The sequence below is a fragment of the Cricetulus griseus genome, assembly GCF_003668045.3.
Source record: "Cricetulus griseus strain 17A/GY chromosome 1 unlocalized genomic scaffold, alternate assembly CriGri-PICRH-1.0 chr1_0, whole genome shotgun sequence".
Taxonomy (NCBI): Eukaryota; Metazoa; Chordata; class Mammalia; order Rodentia; family Cricetidae; genus Cricetulus; species Cricetulus griseus.
Window position 1 is genome coordinate 60,364,579 of NW_023276806.1, and position 17,119 is coordinate 60,381,697.

The following is a 17,119-nucleotide window of genomic DNA, read 5'->3' on the forward strand; positions in this document are numbered from 1 at the left end:
GTCACCAGATCTCCTAATGAATGATTCATGTTCTGGACGTTGAAAGCTAGGGTTTGGAAACCTTCTTTCAGCTCCGGGATCACATCTCCGCCTCCTTCCCAGCTGAACTCAAGAAGCAAAGATGGGGGTGGGGTGCTAGGAGTCGCGGACTGGAGATGGGGGTGAGGGGCAGGGCAACTTGAGGGCAGCGTGTTTCGACACGGAAAAGACAGGAAATGAATGCAAAATAGGTGTTAATGAGCTGCTGTTTTATTGTTCTTGAGTCTGTACAGAGGCAGCAATCCTTAGGTGGGGGCTGTGACATTCAATACTCCCTTCCCCAAGCACACATCCTTCCAGCCTCAGCTTCCAAAGTTCCCTGTGTTGGCTGCAACTGTGGAAATAGTGAAGCTAGCACGAGCAGAGTCAGTCTGGAACAAACAGGTATGTACTTGCTAGCAAGGGGGCCCACAAGCCTGACTGTAGAAGTCCAAAAGGCTGCCGAACCCCATCACCACACCACACACCTCGATGTCTTGTGGAATAAAGTAGGGCCTGTAATAAGGAAGCAGCATACGAAAAGGTGTGCCCCGAAGATTTAAAATCCCATGATCCTCTTTTCTTCACCCCACCAGTCTTCGGAGAGGCCTTATTCTGTTCTTTAATACCTCGAGGTATGGGAACAGCAGACTACAGAGGAAGCAATGGTCAGAACTGGGAGAAATCAGAGAAATAAATCGGGTGATTTGGATCATCACCCAACTGGAAATGCAAAGGGCTAGCAACCGAGGGTTAGGTAACAGGAAGACTCCCCACCTGCAGCACAAACCCAAATGTCCACTGGATGGAAAGGGATAGAGAAGCAAAAAGCTGTATCAGATTTTTCCATTTTCAGACCCCTGTTTTGGTTACAGGTTTGTTCCAGGAGCAAGGACTGCTGGGAGGGGCAGCCGGGGGAGGGAGGTGGGGCTGAGTGACTCACGCGATGAATCACAGATCCAGTTATAAACACCGAAAGAGGCCAAGGTCCTTCCCACCCCACTCCTTAGACAGCTTCCATCACTTCTGCTGCCCCAACCCGCGTAGCCAATGGAGGGAGGGGGCGCAGGAATTTTACATAGAAGCATGATAATCAGCTTAAGAACAGGGGGCAATCACCCTAATTTGCAACTGGATATCTGCAAAATATTATTAAAAGGGACAGAGTGCCTCTGACTCATTGAATCTGCAGTGGGAGATGGAAAGATGAAAATTTTAAGACTCTGGGGTGTACGTGTTTCTAAGCCAGAAAATGGCTTCCAATTCTGTTCTCACGTATGGCTATATGGTGGGTATTGCCCCCTTGGAAAAAGAGGGCACAGTCCAGAGATGTCTGAGTAACTCACAGACAATTATTTCCCAATGCTCCATTACTGAAGGGAAAACAAAGTGCCTGGGAAGTTGGGCATGCGACTGAAGAAAGAGAGCCGGATCTCAGAGAATCCGCTCCATTTTCTGGGCTCAGGTTCACCTCCCAAGTGTACAGGTTCACCTCCCAAGTGTACAATATAAAGTCATGGTAATTCTTGCTTTATTGGTCTGTGGACTGTGGAAGCCTATCGTGAGGGAAGGTACTTCTATTTTAAGGCACGGCAGGGAGCTTAACACCACCCCCCACTCCTAGAAATTGCATCTTAAAAACTAAATAAAAAGACATAATTTATATTATTTATAAAACACAGTATGAGGAAAATCTTTTGCATTCTCAATTAAACCAGCATGAGTTAAGAGGAGGGATTTGGAGGCCAGGCCTCTAGTGTATTTGCTGTAAGTTGGGGACAGGGCAGAGAATGCAGGGTGGAGGGAGTGTAACCATGTTAAGTGGAAAGGAGAAAAATAAGAACCCTGAATATCTCCTCTCTCCATCACACTTCAGTAGGACCCCAAATGCCCTGCATTAACATGAGTAATTGCACTTAAATGTAAAGCCTGAGAGATGAGGCCATGCCTCACCTAGGGATACAGGGACTGCCTCCCTGTCACTCACATGACCCTCGTTGGCGGTTTTACTCATTTGAATGCTCCCCACATAGCCCTCCCTCACTTGTCCTCACCACAGTGATTGCATGGGCTTGTCTATTCCAAAATACAAGCTGATCTTCACTATCCCTTATTTAAAAAAAAAAAAAAAAAAAAAAAAAACCAAAACGTTGTCTCAGAGTACCTCATCCTTAGAATGGAGAGGCCTTTTGGTGCCTTAATAGTCACCCTCCCAAATAAAACTAATTTAATAAAAAGTTAAAGGGCCTACGACATATTTTCCCACATGATCTTAGGATTCCCTTCCCTGGGAACTTCCTTTTATTTTTGCTTTGAAAAGGCAAACATTAAGATTGGGCGACATATAAATACAAACAAACATGATACAAGGTTTCTGTGTCTCTTCATTTGTCCTCAGTTTTTTTTGTTTGTTTTTGTTTTTTTAAAAACAAGAGAGTAGTAAATACAATCGAGTAACAAATCAAGTCCAAACACAGCGTTCAGTGGAGAGCAACCTCCCTGATTTTATTCTATAGGAAACCCCCTCCCTGCCCAGCGTCTCCTTCCTACCCAGCTAGGCAGGCATCCATGTAGGCTAAGGGAGAACAGAACGATTGGGCAGTGCAGACCACACACCAGGGAGTCTGCAGTGTCAGGAAGGGAGGGGGCTCATCTGGTGCGGGTTTCACCAGTGTCATTCCAACTCCAGAAACTGGGACAAGTCTAAGGTGATGAGAACAAGGCACAAGGCATTCATTCACCTTGGGAGAAAAACTGAAGGAGTGCTTAAAACACATGAATCATGATAAATACTATCTTGATGCAATATTTTTTAAAAATCAAAAAATGAAAAAAAAGAACAAACTTTATGAACATAGCAAAATGTAAATAGACAGGATTTGTCCTCATACTTGTTCAATTTGGGGCTCACTTCTTTCACCTTAATACCATTCCTGTTTTATCCCAAGATTTTGATGTTGTTGGTCACTCTGGGTTTTTTATATGATGTTTGTATCTTGGTGGTATGATCCCAGCACTTGGGAAGCTGAAGCAAGATGGTCATACATTTGAGGCCAGCCTAGGTTACAGAATAGGACCCAACTAAGAAAAACAAAAACAAAAAAAAGCCTTCAATTTCTGGATAGACCTTTAAATTAGACACCTGCCAGAAACACTTGTCTCATATTAAGTTCCAGCCTAAAGAAACCTGGGTGTGGTGACTCACACTTAGATCCCACAATTCAAAAGACTAAGGCAGGAGGGTGGCTATAAGTTGGAGGCTAGCCTGGGCTATATAGCAAGTACCAGGCTGGCCAGCCAGGGCTTCACAGCAAAGAAACAAACAAAAAATTGTCTACAAATAATGATGGGAAATCACAAAATCAACAGACTGGCAGATATGAAGTGCATTACTTTCAATGAGGAATTCTTAACTAGCTTTGTTACCAAGGGGAGGTGTGTGACCATTTTCCTGACTAGGCAGAAGAAACATGCAGACAGGAGTCCCCCAATCACACGAGCTCGAGCACACACACACACACACACACACACACACACACACACACACACACACACACACACACACCACACACACACACATACACACAGAGTGCCATTTGTGACTTAGATCAAATGTGGGGATCACATTCCATTAGTAGGTGATGACATACCCCAGCAAAGAAAACAGCACACAGACAGAAATGCCCCAGTTAACACTCTGAACAAGTAAGCACACTCACACCCTTCTTCATATGCAGCCACAAGTACACACAATTGCATAGATGATTTTCCCCCCAGGACAAAGGACAATTGGTGAAGGACAGTCCTCTGGTTAAAGCTCTTAGAAATGGCTCTGGTCAGAGCATAAGCTGTCCAGACTTGTGCTTTGTGCAAACTGCAAGGGAGCTCTCAGCACTGGGGTCACTCCCACCCCTCTGGAGAACAGGGTTGGCTCAGGAAAAGGGAGGAATTCCAAGGCAGATCAGCCCCCTGGGACTAATCTGGGCCTGTGGCTATGGTTCACTAAAATATATTTCTCTAGCTATCTTTATAAATGGCCCCTAGCCCCATCCCATGCTTCAACACCAGCCCTAATATCAAAAATAATTCTTCTTACAAAGTATTTTTATTATTTTAATAAACTAACCATAGATTAAGGTCAGCTATGGCTTAACAAAAGAAGCCAGGATGTTAAGTTCATTCTCCAGAAGTAGACAGGAAGGAGAAAAAAAAAATCACTTAAATGGGGGTGGGGAGTAAGTAATTTTTAATTTTTTTTTGGTCAGGGTCTTATTTCTTTTCCTTTAAAAAATTAGTCAGTAAAATAAGTTGCTTTCTACAGAAATGCAGCAGCAGAGGAGTGTTCTATATAGGTTTTTGGTATTGTTTCAAACAGTCTGGCCGAGCTTCTGGCCTTCCTCCGCCCTCTTCAGTGCACTCAAACCCCACATGTAGTTATTGCTAAGTAGTTAAAAACATCACTCTGCATCCACCCACTTGAAGAGAGCCCCACACACGAGGCTGCTCTTACCACCCTTCTCTCTCCCAAAGAGGACTTGCTCTTAAAAACTTTTTTAAAATCACAACTTCTTAGCTGAGCTCAGTCCTCAAAAAGGAGAAAAATATGGGGGCAACAGGCAATCTCCTCTAACACTAGGATGGATGACAGATGACTATCTAGAAGAACATAAAACTTACTAGGACAAAGAATCCCCCCTTCAAGTTCCTCCCTCTCCTATTTCACTCACTGGGGTTTAAAATACCCTAACTAGGCCAGGCACACACTGCCTGACCCCTCCGGAAGGAGAATTTACCCAAGCCTGACATCTACCTAGTTCAAACCAAGATCAAAATTGCTCAATATCTCAGATTCGCACTATACTCCCAACTCCACCACCGTGTGCTTTTTTTTTCTAAAGTCAATGAACTTTGGTCTATTTTTTTCTTAGCTGACTGAGAACCTTATTTCCAGGCTCCTCCCTCAAGATTCCACCCACCTCCCACCCACACACACCAATTATTTTCCTACTTTCCCTTGGGCCCTGGGACCGGGCCGCAAGACGTTAGGACACAGTCTTCCCCTTCTGTCGTGTAGTCTCCAGTCAAACTCTGTGTGAGTAAAGGAGGTAGTACTAGCCCTGTCCTGCTCTCTCTAGTCTGCCAGCTCTCCAGCTCCCACAAACATTCCTGCACTTGCCCCATCACTACAGGGGCTGGGTCTTGATGAGCCAGAGGTGAGGTTAACGTTCTTTGTTTAGCCCCTTCCCGGCTGAGGTTCTACCATTCAGAACCTGTGCAGCAGTTCCCCACCGGGCTCCCGTTCCCGCCTCCTCAGTTCTTCCCTGTAACAGCAAGAGCAGAAGTTGTTTGTCTCGGGGTGTCCATAGAAGCTGCAGTTCGGTTGTTTGCATTTGGTCTGGGTTGGGGGAATCCCCCGGGGACCTCCAGCCCATCCATCTGGCTCAGGGGGCTCTCTGTAGCCGTTGCTATAGGAATCAGCCACACGGAACTGGGGTGGTAACAAGGCACCCCTGTGAACTCCATCTTTGCCTGGCTCCAGAGATGGGATGTTGTCCTGGTGGGGGTAGGGTCGCCCCGGAGGGTACTGTCTGGGGAAGGTGGCATATGGTGGAAGGCCGCCTACACATGGACCCCCTGCCAACTGCCTCCGGGGCTCCTGGCAGTGGACTCCACCGCCACTGGGTCGAGGGATAGTAAAGCCCCCAGGGTAACCAGTAGAGAATGCCAGTGCCTTGGACTCTGCTGGGGAGTCACTGGGCTGGTCCTCTCCACCATCTGGCTCTGGCTTTTTGGCTGGAGGAGGCCCACTAACTAACCCTCCATTCATGATCTTCCTTTCAGCTTCCTTCTGCTTCTGCTCTGCCAGGAATCTCTCCTCAGCATCTGCAAGGTAGCGCTGGATCATCTCCTCCTGATATTGGTGCCGGTGGCCCATCTTCAGGGTTCCAACAAAAATAAATTTGCCCTCCCCTTGCATTGCGACCCTCATAATGCTCAGGCTTTGCATCACCTCCTGGCTATACTTGCTCCCTCCATTGCCAACAGACTCAGACGAGGGCTTCTCCGACGCCGGCCCATCCCCAGCTGCCTCCTCCTTGCTGCCTTTCCAGCTCTTCAACGAATTGTTGTTCTTCTTTTTCTTCTCCAGTGTTTCCGCACCACTGCTCATTCCAGACCCACTCCCCAGCCCTCCAGGCTTGGGGCTCTTGCTGTGCATCAGGCCCCCCATGTTCTTCTTAAGCTTGCTACCCAGGGTTTTGCCAAAGCTGCCCAGTTTGTTAGCCACAGAGTCTGCTCTCTTCTTGTCCTTCTCTCTGTCTCGCTTTGACTTCTCCTTCTGCCTGTTGCCCTCATTGCCTGTAGAACTGCTGCCAACTGACTCCTTGTCCGATTCCCCAGACTCAGGAGTGGACCTGGGCTCGTCTCCAGCTGAGGCTGTGGGGGACTCAGGCTGGGCCAGAGGAGCCTGTAAGAGAGAACAGCATTGACTGTTACCTCATTGGGCTGGTGTGAGGAAGCTCCCACAGACATGGAACCTATCTAACAGCTTACAGGGCTTCCTGTTGCCCCTACCATAGGGACTGACCTATAAAAGACTGACAAAAAGGGGTAGTATCCTAGATAGTGTTTTGCCACCTTGAAATATGTTAGGGTCATCTGGGAAGAAGGAATGTCAGTTGAAGAGCTGCCACCATCATTCTGGCAAATAGGCAAGTCTGTGGAACCGTTTCTTGGTCAGTGTGATTGATGTAGGAGGGCCCAGTCTTCTGGGTAGGTAGTCTTGGGTTGTGTAAGAAAGTGGGAGAACAGGCTAGTGAGCAGCACTCCTCCATGGCCTCCACTTTAGTTCCTGCCCCGGCTTTCCTCAATGACGGTATCAGAACATGTCCATCAGGTAAACCCTTTCCTCTCCGAGTCACATTTTTGGTCACCATCTTTACCGCAGCCACAGGAAGCAAACTAGGACAGGTGGCAAGTGTACCATGAACTTCATCTGTGGGGTGACTATCTAGCTCCAGAGAAGGGCTACTGACATGACAAAGGTTACTCAAGAGGCCTCGGTCCTTCTCTTGGCCCGTGACACCACGGCCCAAGAATGGATACTTATCTAACTCACTCACTGACGTCCCATCTCCTTCTATAATATGGAGATCTAAAGGGGGCCTGAGTGTTTCACAGCAACAAAGCACTGTATGCATAGCCTCGGGGTCAGTAGAGGCCTTCCTTCCTTCCTTCCTTCCTTCCTTCCTTCCTTCCTTCCTTCCTTCCTTCTTCCCTTCCCTTCCCTTTTCTTTCCTTTCATTTGAGACAGGGTTTTGTTACACAATCCAGGGTAGCCTAGAACTCACAATTCCCTTGCCTCAGTTTCCCAAAAATACTGGGACTAAAGTGTTTGCTACTTTGCCTGGCTGGAAAAACATTTCTGCAGATACAAGTATGTTCATTATTACAAGTCTGTCTGTGTTAAATTCTGTTCAGAATTAATTTCAAGGAAGCCTGGGCTAACCACAAGCACCCAAGCCTGAGCACTGCTTTTATACATTCCACACTCCAGAGTTCATAGCTTTGCCTTTGTTCCTGAACTCATGACCAGGAACTCTTTGGCATTCTCTTTCTAGTACTCAAAGCAGATCTATCCACAGAGTGAGGGGCACAGATACAGAAATGGCAATCTCAAGCTAAATGTCAAGAACAAAAGAAGAAAGTTTCATAAGGAATGTAATTAGTATTACAAAGCAGAGTCTCGGGCTAGGCATGTCACTCAGTGGTGAAACACATGCCTAACAAACAGGTAGAGGTCCTGGATTCACTCTCCAGATAGATAGGGTCAAATAATAAAATAAAGTAAAAAAGAAGGCAGAGTGTGACTGGAGACAGGTGGGCCACAAGGAGGGCATGCTCTCACATCGTCATAAAGTGCACTACAACAGACTCCGCGCTGAGCCCATGGGCTGCCCTGTTTTCCCTGTCACTGGCAGCCAGGACACACAGAGGGCTATGGGTGGGGACAGCCTTCACCTGTGCGTCAGATGACAGCGGGATCCACTTCACATTCATATAGATATGCAGCAGATGTAATTTGACCTCCAGGGACAGAGTTACACTGTGAAAAGGAGGGAAGAAAATTAAACAGCTATGACTTCAAAGGCAAGCAGTCCTTTAGAAAGGACTCAGCAGTGTCCAGAGACCACATATCACACAGCAGCCACTGTCACTGCTGTGACATTACTTAGCAGAATCTGACAATCAGGTGAGGACTACAGCTTTTGGTTTTCTTTTTTGTTTTAAAAAAAGGGGCAGCCGGGCGTTGGTGGTGCACCCCTTTAATCCCAGCACTCGGGAGGCAGAGGCAGAGGCAGGCAGATCTCTGTGAGTTCGAGGCCAGCCTGGTCTACAGAGTGAGTGCCAGGATAGGCTCCAAAGCTACACAGAGAATCCCTGTCTTGAAAAACAAAACAAAAAGAAAGAAAGAAAGAAAGAAAGAAAGAAAGAAAGAAAGAAAGAAAGAAAGAAAGGAGCTCACTATGTAGTCTGTGCTGGCCCTGAACATGCAGTGATTTCCCTGAGCGCTAGGTGAGGTGTGGGCCATCATGCCCAACTCTAAGGCTTTTAAAGTACTAGACTTTAAATTCAAACCTTTTAGCCAGCTCCCAAAGTCGCAAAGGCCCCCAAAGGGAAGCACTGGGGTAAGAGGTAAGGGGCTCGAGTTTATAGCCACATCTCTCACATCTCTGCAGGCATGGAGGGGACATGCCACGGGACACTACCAGAGCACAGGAGGCAGCTCTGAGATGGGGGTGAGAAAGAACGCAGTTTCCTTGCTATCTAAATGCCAGAAAGATGAAATTTAAGAGCAGACTAGTTTGGTCACTTGTTTAAAACTCCTCTGACTTTGGCTTAGAATCAAATGGGACTTGGTTGTCTTGCTTTTCTGACCACTGTTTTGGGGATTCTGGGATGTATAGGTCAGGAACACTCACCCCACTCTAAGAAAAGAAGACAAAGCAGCTGCAAGACCCCAGTGTCCCAAGGCCCAGCCTGTCTTCCCTCTCTCCACCTTCCCAATAAACCTAGACCACAGATGTGACTGCCCTACGCTGAGCTAAGAAAGAAGGGTAGGTGCAAGGCTACTGCACGTGGAAGGGATCTCAGGTACAACGCATATGGAAAAGCTAAACTTGCCTCACCTGGCCAGTCGAACATTGTCACTGTCATCTTTGCCCCACTCCCAGCCCTTTCCTGGGTCCACAGCAAAGTGCAGGGGCAGCAGCTTATGCTCTGAATCTGTGAGCGGGATCACGGCTGGGGAGGGAAAAACATGTATCAGGAAGTCTTCCTGAGAAGGGCAGAAAGCAAATGAACATGCACTGACTTCACTAAACTCACTAAACGTGGGCCTATGACTGACTGTAGTCAATTCACCCTCAATTCTTAGAAGTGAATTAACATTAAAACCAATGGACTCCCCTTACCACCCAGTACACAATTTAGCCTATTAATCTCCTGGACTCCTACCAGTGAACCAGCCTATTTTCCACAGACAGGTGTAGAATGCAGCCCTTAGAAGGCCAGCACCTTAGTACAGACCTTTACTCTAGAACAGGGACAGACACACCTTTTTCAAACTCTTGGTAATATTGTATAGCATGGTTTAAAAACAAAAACCAAAAAACCCAAAACTGGCAGAGTCTGGACTTTCAGTTTCCTCCTTCTGAGCTATCATTTCCACTTCTGAGCAAAAATAATACAGAACAAAAACCAGATACAGACACTGGACCCTCACCTTGTTCCTTGGCACTGTCCTTCTGCTCCATGGACACAAGCGCAGAGAAGTGGGCCTGGTCATAGGCGAGCACCAGAGGGGATCGGTGGCACTGGCTAGCGGGGACCTCCAATGGGAGGTAGATCCCTCCAAACGGAATAGGGGCAAATGCTGCAGGAAATCATAAAGGTTGTTATTACTAAGGCTAGGCTCTTGCACAATTCAGTCTCTCTACCCCACTTCTCTTTTTTTAAGATTTATTTTTTATTATTTTAAAGCATGGGTATTCGGTGTCTTTGTGTGGGGCATGCACACAAGTATGTGAACGCCAGGTCGCCTGGAGAGGGAGTTACAGACAGCTGTGACTATCCAATGGAGGTATTAGAACTAATCCTGAGTCCCCTGCAAGAGCAGTTCAAGCTTTTAACTGAAGCCATCGCTCTAGCCCCTCAATCCCATTTTTGGGTTGAGCACCCCACCCCAGTTAATCCCAACAGCTTTCATTTGAATCTCCTGAGAATTTTCCTCTGTCTTCCTGCTATGTTCAGTTTCTATATTCAGGACGTCCTGGGGTAGAATACTGACTCACCTTCCCCTCCAGAGTCCCTCAGCATGGTGTCTGCTACGACCACGATGGGCCTCTTGAGCACATGAGCAAGGACAAAGACGTGGAATTCCTCCAGGCTCTCATACACCGGCTCCTCGGAACTCTCCACTCTACAGTTACAGGGGAAGAGAATGGAGGAGGCGCAGTGGAAGGGAGAGGGAGAAACAAAACAAGAGTCCTGAGACCAGTTCCAAAGTGAGGGAAGACAACACCCTGCAGATTATTTTGTGCCATGTGGTTGGCTCTACTCCCACTTTACCAATTGGGAAACCCAAGAAAAAGCTCTGGGGGTGAAATGGTGTCACAATGTGGAAGTAAGGGACTGGGGGCATAGACAGAAGCGAAGCCTCCTTGTGACTGTTTTCTGACCTCTATGCTGTGACTGCACAGGAGCGCTGGCTCGCCGCTTCCCCGCCCCCCCCCCCCACACACACAACATGAAGACTAAGCAGTCTGCAGGTGATCCCCATCTCTAATAGTCACCCTTAACACTCACCTCCCACATGTCTGTATCTAAGAGTGAGATACACAAACTCACAGCTTCATCCTGCTTTCCTGAGCCACCACAACCCACACAGCATGAATGTCTTAGGAAAGAAAACCTCCAAATTCCTCCTCTTGTTCTCTTACTTAAAGGCAGCCTCACCACTACTCAGTAGCTTAACTAAAGTTTGTAAAATCTGTTCTTTTCCTTACTTGGCTTCAACTGCTCACTGGCTGGATCTTGTATCTCCTGCATATCTACCTGCCACTCTGTTTATTCCCACAGCCCTGACCCAGATTGTTTCTAAAACCTCCTCTACTCATCACCTGCCTGGGTGTCTGTGTACTCATCTGCACAATTTCACTCATGAATCTCACACTTAAACTCCAATGGTCCTCCTCCATCTCTGAACACTACTCAACACGGGGGGGGGGGGGGGTCTGTTAGAAACTCAGATGTCTGAGGTTTACCTCACTCCACCTCAGCTGGAACGTCTTGTGATACAAAAGCTCAAAACTCTGCATGTTAAGTAATCAACCCAGAGTATAACGGGGGTTAGGGACATAGCTCAGTGGTACAGGATATGCTTAGCATGCTCGAGACTCTGGAGTCAGTCCCCAACAGCAGAAAAAGAAAGAAAATGACACTAAACCCACAGGAATCCATCGCCCATCTTCAACAGTTATAAATACTTTGGCAATTTCATTTCACCTACACCTCAATCTAATTGCTTATCCCTTCCCACCTGCTGCATTATTCTAAAATAAACCCATTATTTCATCTATACATATTTTCATTTATGTGTACAAAAAGGACTCCTTTTGAAGGCAGAAGACATAGCTCAGCAATCAAGAGCAGTGACTGTTCTTCCAGAGGACCAGGGTTTAATTCCTAGCATCCACATGGCAGTTTGCAACCACCTGTAACTAGTTCCAGGGAGTCTGACTTCCTCTTCTGGCCTTTGCTGACACTGCACATGTTACAGACACAGGTGCAAGCACACATACACACACTCGTGTAGACACACACACACACCAACTAAATTTTAAAAGGACTCCTTTAAAAACAAACAACCGCAATACCTTTTAAAAACACACTTAAAAATGAAAGCATGTAGATACTGTTCATTTCCCCAATCCTCTTCTCAATGCCCACACATTGCAATTAATATGCTTTGAGTGTCCTTGTTCTGTTAAGTTTCCTGTTCCTTTTCATTTTCCTTGTAATTTATTTACTTGAGATGCTCAGCCACTTAACCTAATGTTTTCCAAAGCTTACACAGGACACAGGCTGGACTCTTCACATGGCCCAAAAGAAAGCTTAGCATGGCAAACAAATGAGAGCTGCCTGCCCCCATCAATCTCTCCGCAGCCTACTTTCCAGAGATACACTGTGCTGCTACACACCTCTGTGCCCTTGCCATGGATTCTCTCTCTCCTTCCAACACCCTTTTAGCATAGAGGTCTAGATTTGGGGCTCACTCAGTGAGAACATCTCAAAGATGACCCCTGTCCCCCCACTTAGACCCACTTACCCACCACCACAGGCTCCATTGGTACCTAGATGCATTCTGGGTTCACTTGAGGCAAGCTTGATCAATTCATTCCATTCCTTCTGCCATTCATCTTCGGTATACACCAGTCCTGACTATGAAAGATATTGTGCAGTAATGAAGACACACTGGGTAACCAGAGGTTAAGTTCTAAAAGCAATGCCCATCCCAACTCTCCCAGTGTTACGTCCACTCTCTATTCCCTTAGCATTTGGTTTACACTTGCACTCAATCAAATTTCTTCTCCTTTTCAGGGTCAAGACCCATAAAATAGGTTGGCTGGTTGATTGGTTTCTAGGCAGGGTCTCATTCTGTAGCCCTGGCTGTCCTGGAACTCCCTATGTAGATCAAGCTGGCCTGCCTTGGCTTCTGCAGTGCTGGGACTAAAGGCATGTGACACCATGTCACATCTTGTTTCTTTCTGCGACAGAATCTTGTGTATGGACATTGAACTGGCTATGTCCTGAGGCTGGCCCTGCAATGCTGGTCCTCCTCATCCATCTCCCACTGCTGGGATCACAGGCACATGCTTCCACATCTAGTAATCTCACATTTCTTAATCTATTCCTGTTCCACTGGTTTAAACCTGACTCCTACTTCTGCTCTCTACACTACTACCCATCCGCACAAGGTGCTTCACCTGCTGACTAAATTGACAGCCAATGCACTCTGGGGTTTGGGCAAAAGCGCCTTGCTTCCCTCTGGGTGATCTCTTTGCAGGCTGCAATCATATTTACTCCACTTATGTGCGCAGGACGCTAGGATCAACCCTCTCAAGCCCACAATTCCTTTTCATTTCTATGTTTATATATCCAGCTGTCTGGCAAAAACTGAAACCTATCCAAAGCGACTTTAATTCTAAATTTTAGAATTTAAAATTAAGCCCCTGTCTCTTCACATACTCATTCTTCCTATATTCTTACCTTATCAAACAGCACCCATGGCCACCCAAACACCCAGGCTAAAAGACAGGGAGTTACCTGAGAATTCTCTTCTTTCACTCATCCCACACCTGGATCTCTCTCTCTCAACAATTACTAAGTGTGAACTGCATGCACGTCTCTGGCTTTCTGAATTTTTCAGACCCATTCCTATTAGGCTATGGTATTTTTCTCCCAGCGATCAAAATCTAATGGTTTGTTTCCTGATAACAGTCATTCTAAGAACCTTAACTACCCATGCATGGTATACAAAGCCTACCTCCTGCCCCACCCCTGTCTCTGCATGGGTCTCCTCTCTATCAGAGCTGTTGCTGACAGACGCTGCCTTATACTCTGACTTTTTCCATAAGTTATTCCCACTGCCTGCAATGACCACTCCCTATGCACCTGGTAAACAAACCCTCAACTTTCATAGCAAAGCTCTCCTCTGAGGAGTTCTCTTAAGCCTACCAGCAGGTTAGCCACTCCTTCCTCAACTACTCAGTAGAACTCTACTATAGACATCATATCTGAGTCAGGTGTAGTGACGCACACCTCAGCATGTAAGAGGCAGAGGCAGGCAGATCACTGATAGTGCCAGGCCAACCAGGGCTACCAGTAAGACTGAAAAAACGAAAGAAAACAAGACACCACATCTGGTCTGTTTTGCTCTATTTCTTTAGAGGTCCATTTTCATTCTATTGCTCTACAAGAAAGAATCATGTTTTATGTAACACGCCCAGTGCCTATTATGTGATCAATCAATAAATCCATGCTAAATGAAGTTACAGTTTTTATTAAAGGATTGTGTATAGTAATACAAATAATTTGCTCTGTCTTCTTGCTTTTTGAGACAAGGTCTCACTGGGTAACTCAGTCTGGCCTTAAACCACACTAACCCTCCTGACAGATGCCTCCACATCCAGCCAAATAACTTTAAGATATACTGGCTTCAGGGGATGGGGATGAGCTTAAGTGGCAGAGTGCTTGCCTAGCGTGCAGGAAACCCTGATTTTGATCTGCAGCATCAGATAAACTGGGTGTGGTGGTACTCTCCAATAATCATGAATAGTCCTGGTGTTCAAGTGCAAGCAGGAAGATGAGGTTAAGGTCATCCTCAGCTACAAAGTAAGTTGGAGGCCAGACTGGGCTAATTGAGGAGACAGGGAAAGGGAGAGAGAGGGGGAGGGGGAAGGGGGAGGAAAAGGCTTTAGGATATGTGGTGATTTGAGAGATAAGTTTATCAGTAATTTTTATTTGGCATTAATGTTTCATTGCTCAGCTACACCCTGACAATATATACAATCACACAAGGAACATGAATGAGCAGCAGCAGAACAAATGTCATGAAGGCTACAGCTACTGTGAGAGTACCCCATGTTAATAAAAGACAAAGCAATTTGCAATTTGTGAAATATTCTTACAGATTTCATGTAAAAATAAAAAGGACAATGCAAAAGTTATATATGGAGTGCTCATGTCATTTTGATACATTTTGATATCCAGGAAGGACCTCTCTTTCCTCCTCCCCTGGCATCTATTCCTAGTGGTTTTTGGCTTTTTGAGACAGAGCTTTTTTGTGTAGCCCTGGCTGTCCTGGAACTCACTTTGTAGACCAAGCTGGCCTTGAACTCAGAGATCCGCCTGCCTCTGCTTCCTTAGTGCTGGGATCAAAGGTCTGTGCCACCACTGCCTGGCTTTTTCTTTTTTTAATATTAATTTTATTAGCTGGGTGGTGGTGGCGCACACCTTTAATCCCAGTACCCAGGAGGCAGAGGCAAGCTGATCTCTGTGAGTTTGAGACCAGCCTGGTCTACAAGAGCTAGTTCCACGACAGCCTCCAAAGCCACAGAGAAAACCCTGTGTCGAAAAACCCAGAAAAAAAAAGATTAATTTTACTGGTTCCCCTGGAACTGGCATTATGGACAGCTGTGAGCCATCGGTTCTCCTCTACAAGAACATGTACCTCTAACAGCTGAGCTACCTCTCCAGCCCCTCCGCTTCCTGTTTTAATACATACAGCCACTAGGTGGCAGACACTCCTAAACAAGTTTTACCATCAATTTCAACACAAATCAAGGAGGCCCAGGAAATGAAAACTAATTTGAGTTTTGGTATCATAGAATTCAAAGCATCTCAGATCATCACCTTCTTGTCTCTTTCCTGCTCCCAAGGTAAGGGATGAAGCCCTCAAAGTTCAAGCATGATACACCTCCAGTATGAGACTTTTACTATACCAACCAAAGGAGTGAAAGTAGCCCCTTCGGTAGCCTCTATTTTCTGTACACATGTGCCCCAGAAAGAAGGGAAGAAAACATAGGAAAGAGCTTAGGCACTTCTGGTTCTTCTGCACAAACACTTTTATAAATCTAACCCTATTTTTAAAGTAACTATAATAGAGTTAATCATCAGAATTGAGCACACTTATTTTACTTCTACTGTCATCCCACTTAATACCTGCCATGCTCTGGTGAGATCTTTCCTTGTCCATGGTGTGGTCAAAGCTGAGGTTCAGCTATGACCTACACTCAGCAACCAAGGCAGAGCTGATTACTAATTGGGTGGAATTGTAAATCATAAGCCAGTTTGGATCAAGCTCAGAAAAGGCAGCTTTCTGCAAGGCCCACCCCAGCTTTGGGTGACAATAAAGATGCCAATGGTGGCAGCAGTGCACACCTTTATCCCGTCACGCAGTGAGTTCGTGGCCAGCCTGGTCTACAGGGTAAATACCAGGACAGCCAGAGCTGTGCAGAGAAATCTCCATCTCAGAGGAGGAAGGGAAAAAAAAAGATTGTCAACTTGTGCTTTTGCCCCTATGGATTCTATCTTTGGAGCAAAAATGGTTAATCCAGGAAATGTCTATGATTCCCCGAGATCTGCCTGCCTCTGCCTCCCAAGTGCTGGGATTAAAGGTATGTGCCACCACTGCCCAGTTTTGTATGATTCTTTTTCAAAGATTTATTTTTAATCCTTTGTCTCCATTAAGTCATATAAATGTGGATGCTCACAGAAGCCAGAAGAGGGCATTAGATCCTCTGGAGCTGGAGCCACCTGATGTGGGTGTTGGGAACCAAACTCCTATCCTCTGTAAAAGCAGCAAATGTTCATAACCCCTGAGATTCTCTCCAACCCTCAGACAAACTACTCCACACCACCCTACTTGGAACGGTCTGTAACAAATGAGTTCTTTGCTTTAAAGAAACACTATACGTTGTGTGTGTGGATGTGCGTACATGCCTGTCTGGAGGCATTAAGTTGATGTCCAGTGTCTTCCCTGATTGATCTCTTTATTATGGAGACAGAATCTTACTGAACCTGCAGCTTGCTGAGCCCAGCAAATCTACTGCCCCTGCCACCTGCTCTAGAGTCAGTCCCATCTGGTCTCCTGAGTGCTGAGGTTACAAGTGATAACCAAACCTATGTGGCTTTAATGTGAGTTCTAGGAATCTGTTGGTCCTCATGCTTATGTGCCAAGAGCTATAACAGGAAACACTGAGCCCCAAAATGACATAAAACTTTATTTTAGCTGGATAGTGGTGGTGCACGCCTTTAATCCCAGCACTCGGGAGGCAGAGGCAGGTGGATCTCATGAGTTCGAGGCCAGCCTGGTCTCCAGAGTGAATGCCAGGACAGCTAAGACTACACAGAGAAACTCTGTCTCAAAAAAACAAAAACAAAACAAAAAAACCCTATTTTAGTTCTGTATTATTACCAGTTAAAATGGAACAATGAAAACTGGGGGTGGGGGAAGACATGGGAAAACAAGAAAGCCTCT

The 17,119-nt window shown here is 46.1% G+C and overlaps 1 protein-coding gene across 7 annotated transcripts in view; it reads right to left on the reverse strand.

Annotated features, from left to right (window-relative positions):
- Positions 1-227: 227 nt before the first annotated feature.
- The window catches only part of Otud7b (OTU deubiquitinase 7B), a 60,630-nt gene continuing 43,738 nt past the window's right edge, over positions 228-17,119 (reverse strand). For 4 of the 7 annotated variants that reach the window (XM_027393683.2, XM_027393682.2, XM_035451478.1 and 1 more), the window contains 6 exons: positions 12,407-12,519; positions 10,371-10,498; positions 9,803-9,952; positions 9,207-9,321; positions 8,038-8,122; positions 228-6,484 (listed from right to left, as the gene is read on the reverse strand). In XM_027393683.2, coding sequence (XP_027249484.1) covers positions 5,282-6,484; positions 8,038-8,122; positions 9,207-9,321; positions 9,803-9,952; positions 10,371-10,498; positions 12,407-12,519 — 1,794 coding nt within the window. In that variant the 3' untranslated portion in view covers positions 228-5,281. The remainder of the gene's footprint in view (positions 6,485-8,037; positions 8,123-9,206; positions 9,322-9,802; positions 9,953-10,370; positions 10,499-12,406; positions 12,520-17,119) is intronic. The other 3 variants (XR_003480750.2, XR_003480749.2, XR_004771956.1) reach the window with 3 other exon arrangements.